The sequence below is a fragment of the Silene latifolia genome, chromosome X, assembly GCF_048544455.1.
Source record: "Silene latifolia isolate original U9 population chromosome X, ASM4854445v1, whole genome shotgun sequence".
In the NCBI taxonomy this organism is placed as follows: Eukaryota; Viridiplantae; Streptophyta; class Magnoliopsida; order Caryophyllales; family Caryophyllaceae; genus Silene; species Silene latifolia.
The window spans coordinates 196,572,953-196,581,986 of NC_133537.1; the positions used below are offsets into that span (position 1 = coordinate 196,572,953).

The window sequence follows — 9,034 nt, forward strand, 5'->3', positions numbered from 1 at the left end:
TGCGAGGAAGAAGGGCTACACTCGTCATATCTTTTATTGTTTCGTTTATTCATACAAAATATAACACAAAAACACGTTAGTTCGGCTGCAATTTTATTTATCTTAAATCAAAATGAAAATTGTTGAATATAGCCTTATATAATCTACTTTCTGAAAATTACAGCCTTATAATTTTTTTTTTTAAATTTTATCCAAAATTTTACTTATGCTGAGAAATTACAGTCAAAACAAATGCCATCAACTCGTTACTAACTTTGTCAAAACAGGTCAAAACTCGATATATTACACACATTTTTACTATTTCCACCTAACACAAATATAGGATGAACTTTTTTCATATATGGTACATATTGCTATGAAATGAATTGTGATTGTGATTATGATTATGATTATGATTATGATTACTACGACTGAGAACATACTTACGACTACGGAATATATAATTATTTTATAAAAAAAAAGTGAAGTTACATTATATATAGAGTAAATTGATAACTTATACCATGTATAACACGCTTTTTCAAATCTTATACCTAAGATAAGTTTCTTTCAAAACTTATACCGAAAAACCTCATTTTTTCCATACTCAATACCATATCTCACAAATTGACCAGTTTACCCTTACTAATTACCCATTACCAACCATTTGCCCACAACATTCACTTATCCCCACCACATTAGCCAATTAAACCCCACATCCACCACATACACAATGATACACCCTATCACCATAACCACCACTTAATTACCACCGGCACCACCACTAGTGCCAGGGCTGCCGCCCTCAACCTCCCGCGGATGTTGCTGCCGCGCCCCACATGGCTTCTCCACAACGTCTCTCCTAGCATTACTCCTCCCAGGCTCGAATCGCCAAACCTTGACCACCAATCATATCTACTCGAAACAACCTTTTCCGCACTCAAAAACACCAGATCGTTGGGGTTTTCGACTGGATGAAGGACGAGGCGTGTATGGGGTATAAGTGGAGGGTGATGTGTAGTTGGGGTTTGTGAGTTTGGATTTGTGGGTGTTTAATGGGCTGCAGTAGGGGACGGAATTGCGGTGGTGGTCTCGGCAGGCGGTAGGGGGAGGAGAGGGCTTGTTGTGATGGGTGGTGGGGGTGTGTGGTTGACGAGAGGTTAATGAAGTATATTGTTGGAAAATGGTAGGTGTGGGTTAATTAATAAGGGTATGACTGTTATTTTAGGTTTTTATTTGAGATTTGGTATTAAGTTTGGAAGAAAACAAGTTTATTGGTATAAGTTTTGAAAAAAAATTATCTTAGGTATAAGATTTAAAAATACGACTTATACTAGGTATAAGTTATCAATTGACCCTTATATATTGTCATTATCATTGTGCGAGTAAAAGTTTTGAATTTGTCAACTCGGATTGTACCTAGTCGGGGTGTATGAATGGTGGTTCCACATGAATAAAATACTAAAAACATCACATCACATCACAATAATGGGTTAGAATGCGTACCACGTTTGGATTGGTAGTTTTTCCCATTATTAGACGCCGTACCAGTAGTCTCTTGATATTTATATCAAATCACAATTTTACCAAAAAACAATTTCAACCCACTCAAATACAAATACAAATACAAATACAATCCTTTTCTTCATCTGCAACAACAACAATGGCGGCTTCGGATGACGTTGGGTTCGATCGTTCGGAAATGTATTCTTCATCACTTGGTAACACAGTTGAGTATTACGAGAGGCATGTATTCCTCTGTTACAAGGAACCTCTTGATTGGCCTGCTAGACTCGAGAACTCCGTTGATGATCCTCTTCCTTACCTTCTTTCTGCTGCTATTAAATCTCGCAAGGATCATCTTCCTCTCAAGGTTTTCTTTCTTTATTCTAGATTTCTTAGTGTTTTCAATTTCATTTATTATCTTGTTTTATACTCCGTTGGTACCAATCATTTGTTTATCTTTCATCAAGATACAAAGTCCAACCACAGAAATTCCAATGTGCAAAATGCATTAACAAGTTACCAATACGGAATGCCGAATCCCAATTAAACTACCACTCTTTTTTTATTTTACTGTTAACAGAATACAGCGCTGAAATCAAAATGGTTCGCTAAAGTGGCTGCCCTTCCTGCTCTTGTGGAGTAGCAGTCCTTAGTTGCAGTTCTAGACTCAGTTTTCGTTTTGGGTCATTCGTAAATAGCCTCTTTGTCTTACTAACACAAGAGTAAGGTTGCGTACATCTGATCCCCCTACCCCGCAATTTGGGGGAGCCATTGTGGCACTGGGCTAATGTTGTTGGCTTGTTGTTGTTGAGACAACTTTCTTCTTCTGCTCCACCATTATTAAGAGTAATCATTAAATTTTCTCAAATGTTACTTAATCTATATGAATCTTTCCAAGTGTTACCTCCCCCACCTCAACTTTTCTGACATGCCCGTATGAGGTGATGATGACCCTTATAGGCTATAGCCCTGGCCTGTTTATCTGATTAATTGCTTAACTGCTTAGACATTGAGGCTTAAATTGAAAGTATCTCGTTGATAATGTGGCTTGTTACTGTCATTAATATCCAATGAATGTTTCTTATTGATAGAATAAGAATTTGGAAAAATTGTGATGAAACCGGCAAATTTTATTATATCTAGCTACATCTGATAGGTCTTCTCATGAAATCTGGTGTGGGTGATTTGAATCGTTCAATATGGCTAAATGACCATTTCATTCATATGTATTGCTCTATTTTCTTTGAATTTAGCCCGTCTGTCATTTGGGGAGGTTGAGTAGAGTACTGGATCAATGCTTTTTAATCATCAGAGCTTTAGGTGTACATACAGTGGCGGATTTACGGGGACTAGCAGGGGCGCTCGCCCCCGTTGGAAAATGAAAATGTCGCAAGTTTTAGTTAAAATTTTCAAATTTTTTTCAAGTTTATCTTATGGCATTATTTGTTAGCCCCCCTAACCCCAAATCCTGACTCCGCCACTGTGTACATACTACATACAACATTTATGTTGACCATGCTTACATTACCGTGGTTCCTGATCATGCAGACTCGTCTGACTATATATGGGAGAGCTTTAGGTGTACATACAGTGGCGGATTTAGGGGGACTAGCAGGGGCGCTTGCCCCCGTTGGAAAATGAAAATGTCGCAAGTTTTAGTTAAAATTTTCAAATTTTTTTCAAGTTTATCTTATGGCATTATTTGTTCGCCCCCCTAACCCCAAATCCTGACTCCGCCATTGTGTACGTACAACATTTATGTTGACCATGCTTACATTACTGTGGTTCCTGATCATGCAGACTCGTCTGACTATATATGGGAGATGCAAAGGGACTGAGTTCACAGATGGTGATGTGCTGATTTTCCCAGAAATGATCAAGTATAAGTAAGTAAATCTTGTGATTAATTCCCTCCTTAGTGCTCTTCTGGTTACTGTTAGGTAGCGGGGCTAGCGGTTGTCATGCCGACCTTCTGAAAACTAACTGCTTTATTTTACTCAATTTGTGGGCATAGATAAGCAAACAATGGCTTGTAAACGTAATGACGTGACTTTTTTCAGTTGTCTTCACTGTCTTCTCCCAGAGTTATTGAATGTACTTTCTGCTAATTGTAGGGGTTTGAAGGAGTCAGATGTGGATGGATTTGTAGAAGATGTTCTTGTACAGGGTAAGCCATGGGCTTCTGGTATTCCAGAGTCCTTGGTAGGTGCATATATTTTTGTGTGTGCTCATGCTAGCAGGGACAAAAGATGTGGTGTCTGTGGTCCTGTCCTCGTTGAAAAGTTCAAAGAGGAAATTGAGTCAAGGAGTCTGAATGATCACGTTTTTGTGAATGCCTGTTCTCATGTTGGTGGCCACAAGTATGCTGGAAATCTTATAATCTTTGGAACCGATGAGAAGGGGAAGGTTATTGGTGACTGGTAAGGTCGTGTTTATGAACTGCTGCTGGCCTTGCTTTATATTTCCCATACATCTCTTAGTGATTATTTTCGGCGACTTTTCTGATTTTTTGAAGGTATGGGTATGTCACTCCTGCTGATGTCCCAGACTTGATTGACGTGCATATTGGCAAGGGTGAAATCATTGAGAAACTTTGGAGGTATTTTAAGTTATAGTTTATGTATATTTGTCACATGGACCATTATAACATACTCTTCCCTGATGGCTATGGTCTAAAAGTTACGTCATTTACCTATGTGTGACTCATGTAGTCATGTACTCTTATCTTTGTTTATCTTATTAGTGCTGTATAGCTGTATGGTTTGTAAATAATTGTCTTGTATTTCATTTCTTAGTACTAGCAACACAATTTTCCATTGATTAGTTTTTTCGAGACAGTTTAGTGTGAGACCAACCTATTTAATTGTATATTATTATATTCCCTCCATCCCGGTCAATGTTGTCCTTTGGTTTTGGCACAAAGACCAAGGAAAGGGAAGGAGGCCAATTATAAGATGACACGTGGACCAAATTGGGTGTGTATGATCAAATTGCTCATCAAATGCAATCCTAAAATCGAAAGGACAACAATTGACTGAGACACCAAAAAATGGAAAAAGACAACAAATGACCGGGACAGAGAAAGTATATAATTAACTCTAGTAACCATATTGTCCCTCCATTTTTTTCTTCCCTTTCACTTTCTTACTCTTTTTAAGAAAGTTTGTCAAATGAGGAAAGGCTTGTGGTGGTCGGAGGAAAGTTGGTGGAAGGAGGAAAGGCTTGAGGTGGTCGGAGGAAAGTTGGTGGTGGTCTGTCGAGGGTCTGCATGGTGGTGGTGGTCGTAAGTAAGTTCGGTGAATGGTGCCGGGAGAATTAGATTTTTGCTGGAGGTTAGAGAGGGGTGTATGTATTAAGATTTTTGTAAGGAATTGATAAAGGTAATTTGGTAAAAGCCTTAAAAAAAACTGTCAAAAACTTGCCTAACTAGGAATGAAGAGAACTGAGAAGAAAAAAAAAAAAAAAAGAACAAGAAAAAATGCCAAAAAGGCCCAAGGGAGAAGAAAATAGGAAATGAGGGAGTGTTATTATTCATTAAGTTGGATAGCTTGAATTTTATTAATAAATATGGGGAAGTTTCACGGTAACATTATCAAGAGACATTGTGATTGTCCTCGTGTGAGATTTTGTGATGTTTAATTTATGTTTGTGCTCACCTCTTGAATTAATTTGTCATGATCAACATCAGGGGTCAAATGGGCTTGAAAGTCGAGGCTGCTGAGGAAAAAGTTGAGGACAAGCCATCTAATGAAAAAGTTGAGGACAAGCCATCTAATGGAAATGCTCTTCCAGAAACTGAAGAAAAAGCACAGGGTACTGAAAGTTGCTGCCAGGGTACGAATGGAGTTTCATGTTGCAGAGATGGGCCAGCAATTAACGGTGAACGTGAAGTGACCCCAAAGACTACCATAGAGAAGTCTTCGGAGAAACAATGCTCAGTGTGCTTACCAGGATGGATTGGTAAGTGGGAGCAGAGTGATGTTTTGGTTGCTGCCGGTGTTATAGGAGCTGTTGCAACCATTGCTGTGGCTTATACCGTTTTCAAGAGGCCGTCATAGGTTTTCCTGAAGTCTACTATGTTTTTGACCTGTTACAAAATAGTGATACTAGAGCCAATCATCCTTTACAAAGGTATAAACAAAGTAAACCCTAAATACTGCGTGTATTCTTATAAGTGACTGGTTAATGGCCCTAAAAGTTGGGAGGTAGTGGGGACTAAACGATGAATAATTCCACTTGCCAATATTATTGCTGCTAGTTTACTGTCAAAAGTTTGCATTATCTTGATGTTTGCTGAATATGGGGATAATCCTTGTTTACTTTCTTTTAATGAAACCTGCACCTCATTTTGGTTTTTTTTTTTCTTTCTTTCTTTTTTTTTTTTTTTTTTTTTTTTTTTTTTTTTTTAGTGAGAGCTTGAATTCTCATTTCATGTGTACTCGTGTCACGTAACAGTTATTTCTTGTAAGCGTATTTTCAAGTAACAGAATCGCTAAAAGCCACATGTGTTGGGCTATACCTACATGAAGAAAGCCTTCGTTGTTAAAAAATTTGTTACGTAATATAGGTCATACGAGCCACTCTCTTTATTCCGTTTGATTAAGATCATTTGTGTTTTGGGCACATATGTATTACGGTCATGCTATTAGTGGGGTATTTCCCTTGCCATGATACTTCTGAAGTTCAGTTCTACAATTTACCTGATTGTAACATAAGCTGCTTGACTTTACAATGGTGAAAAACTAGCAAGCCAAATACAGCGGTTTTTGCAGTGGTGATTGTTTTGCCTATGAAAAATTAACCGGCCAAATACGATTGACCACGGAATCCTATTGCTTTTCTACGCACAAATTCTTATTTGTGACGGAGAGTCGCAAGCTTGCGACGGGTCAAATATATACAATATTGCTTGGATGTGGTACCGGGTAAAGCAGTCAAGTGGCAATGAGATAGACGGCTACCTAAGGTGTTGTGATGTGCCATTCGCAGTATTTAATTTGTGAGTTGTACTTGTCCCATTATTTAATTAACAATAAACACTACAAGCAATTAATGCTCTCCATCAACATCTATTTCTAAACATTTATCAACATAAACTCTATCTTTCTACTGCTTAAACATGTACTCAAACTTTCATTATCCATTTCCCATCCATTTTCTCTCTATTTTCTACATCGTTTACATCTGAAAATCTCCTAAAAGTGGCGGATGTTCATCAATCTTTGACGGAAATGGTAGTTGATGGTGCCCTAATTGATCAAACAATGGAGGACGAAAATGACGGATAATTCATCAATCTTTAACCCAACCCGTTCTTCGAAGCATCTGTATACACCTCGAAGTTCTCACTCCCTTCAGGTAAAGCTAAGACTAGAGCTGTGGTCAAATACTCCTTTAATGTTTGGAACGTCATCTCACAACTTTCATCCCAACGAAATCACAACTTTCATCCCAACGAAACTTGTTCTCTTTCCTCATCAACTGTGTCATAGGCCTGGCAATCTTAGAAAAGTCTTTCATGAACCGCCGATAGTACCCTGCCAAACCCAAGAAACTCCTGATCTCGGCCACATTCTTTGGTGCCTCCCAGTTAGACACCGCCTCAATCTTGCAAGGATCCAAAACTACACCCTCTTTAGAGATCACATGGCCCTGAAAAGGCACTTTCTCCAACTAGAACTCACACTTAGACAACTTAGCATACAATTGATTGTCACGTAAAGTTTGCAACACCAATCATAAATGCTCCTCATGTTCCTCCTTAGTCTTGGAGTAGACTAAGATATCATCTATAAACACCACCACAAACTGGTCCAAGTACTGGCTGAAAACCCGATTCATCGGATCCATAACCACTACTGGCGAGTTAGTTAACCCAAACGGCATCACCACATACTCATACTGACCATACCTCGATCGAAAAGCTGTCTTTGATATGTCTCCATCCCAAATCCTCACCTGATGGTACCCCGACCTTAGATCAATCTTCGAAAAGAAACCTGCTCCACTCAACAGGTCAAAAAGATCATCTATCCTCGGTAAAGGATACATGTTCTTCACCATGACATGGTTCAGCTCTCTGTAGTCTATACACAACCTCAAGTTCCCATCTTTCTTCTTCACGAACAAGACCGGTGCACCCCAAGGCGATACACTTGGTCTAATGTATCCCTTGTCCACCAAATCATTCAACTGTTTCTTCAGCTCCTGTAACTCCTTAGGACCCATATGGTACGGGGCCTTAGAGATAGGTCCCCTCCTCGGTTTCAACTCCACACTGAAATCGATCTCCCTCTTCGCTGGTAAACCCGGTATCTCATCTGGAAAAACATCTGGAAACTCTCCCACTACTAGTATCTGATCTGCTGTTGGCTCTACCATGCAAGTATCTTTCACATGACATAGGATCAAAGGACACCCCTTCCTCAGGTATGACTTCAATGTCAGCGATGCAATCACTTTGACTTTGGGTTTGATAACTAACCCACGATAAGACACACTAGTCCCCTTAGGACCTCTTAAAGAAACATTCTTTTGGTGACAGTCTATCCTAGCCTTATACTTACCCAACCAGTCCATCCCGACTATCATCTCAAAACCATCCATAGGAAACTCCAACAAGTCAACTGGAAGAACAACTTGCCCAATAACCATGGACATCCCTCCATACAACTTCCCACAAGACACAGACTCACCCGACGGTATAAAAACATCATCTTTTACAGACTCAAACTCTCTCAAACCCATAGACCTAGCATGACTCGATGATACAAACGAGTGTGACGCCCCCGAATCAAACAAAACAAAGGTAGAAACGTTGTTAACAAGAAAAGTACCGGTGATCACGTGTGCATCATCCTTAGCAGCTTGCTTATTCATCATAAACAGTTTGCCATTGCTCTTTTGACCACCCCTAATACTGTACTGGCAGATGTAGAAGGCTTGGCAGCTGACCACTGATTTTTGTTAGCCGCCGGTTTCTGATATGAATTACCGCCATTGCGGTTGAACCCACCGTTGTTATTACTCTGCCCTCTTTGATTGTTCCATGACCCAGCTGGTCGGTTGCTAGCATAGCTCTGCGTCGGTCCCTGTGAAAAGCTCCCGTGTGACGGTCTCTAAAAGCCTCTCTCCACTGCACTAGTACACTCATGCCTCTTGTGACCTACACCACCACAGTTGAAACATGTCATACCCCAGCTGCTGCTACTACCATGACCACGCCCATATGAAGAACCTCCACTAAAACCAGACCCAGAAGAATAGACTCTTGCCTGATTGTTGCTACCCCGCTTGTAACTGGATTGGACATCGCCATCACTCTCAGCTTTCCTCTTTTCAGAGCGCCTCTATTTGTTTTCCTTGGCCATCTCGACCAATCTCTCAGCCCGTCCAGCCCTCTCATAAGCTTCCTTCACATCGGTAAGAGTCCCCGCCGGTAGCTTCTCCATAATCTGATAAGTCAACCCCTTCACAAAGCGAAGTGCTAAATTCTCCTAATTTAGCCTCATATCCTCAGCATATCTGGCCTTTTCGTTGAACTTATGAT

At 39.9% G+C, this 9,034-nt stretch overlaps 1 protein-coding gene across 1 annotated transcript; it reads left to right on the top strand.

Annotated features, from left to right (window-relative positions):
* Nucleotides 1-1,401: 1,401 nt before the first annotated feature.
* LOC141623772 (altered inheritance of mitochondria protein 32-like) lies at nt 1,402-5,840 on the top strand. Its single transcript, XM_074439925.1, has 5 exons — nt 1,402-1,852; nt 3,286-3,371; nt 3,600-3,905; nt 4,001-4,084; nt 5,174-5,840. Exons 1-5 carry the CDS (start codon nt 1,478-1,480, stop codon nt 5,541-5,543), a joined length of 1,221 nt encoding a protein of 406 aa, XP_074296026.1. The 5' UTR covers nt 1,402-1,477; the 3' UTR covers nt 5,544-5,840.
* The last annotated feature ends 3,194 nt before the right edge of the window (nt 5,841-9,034 follow it).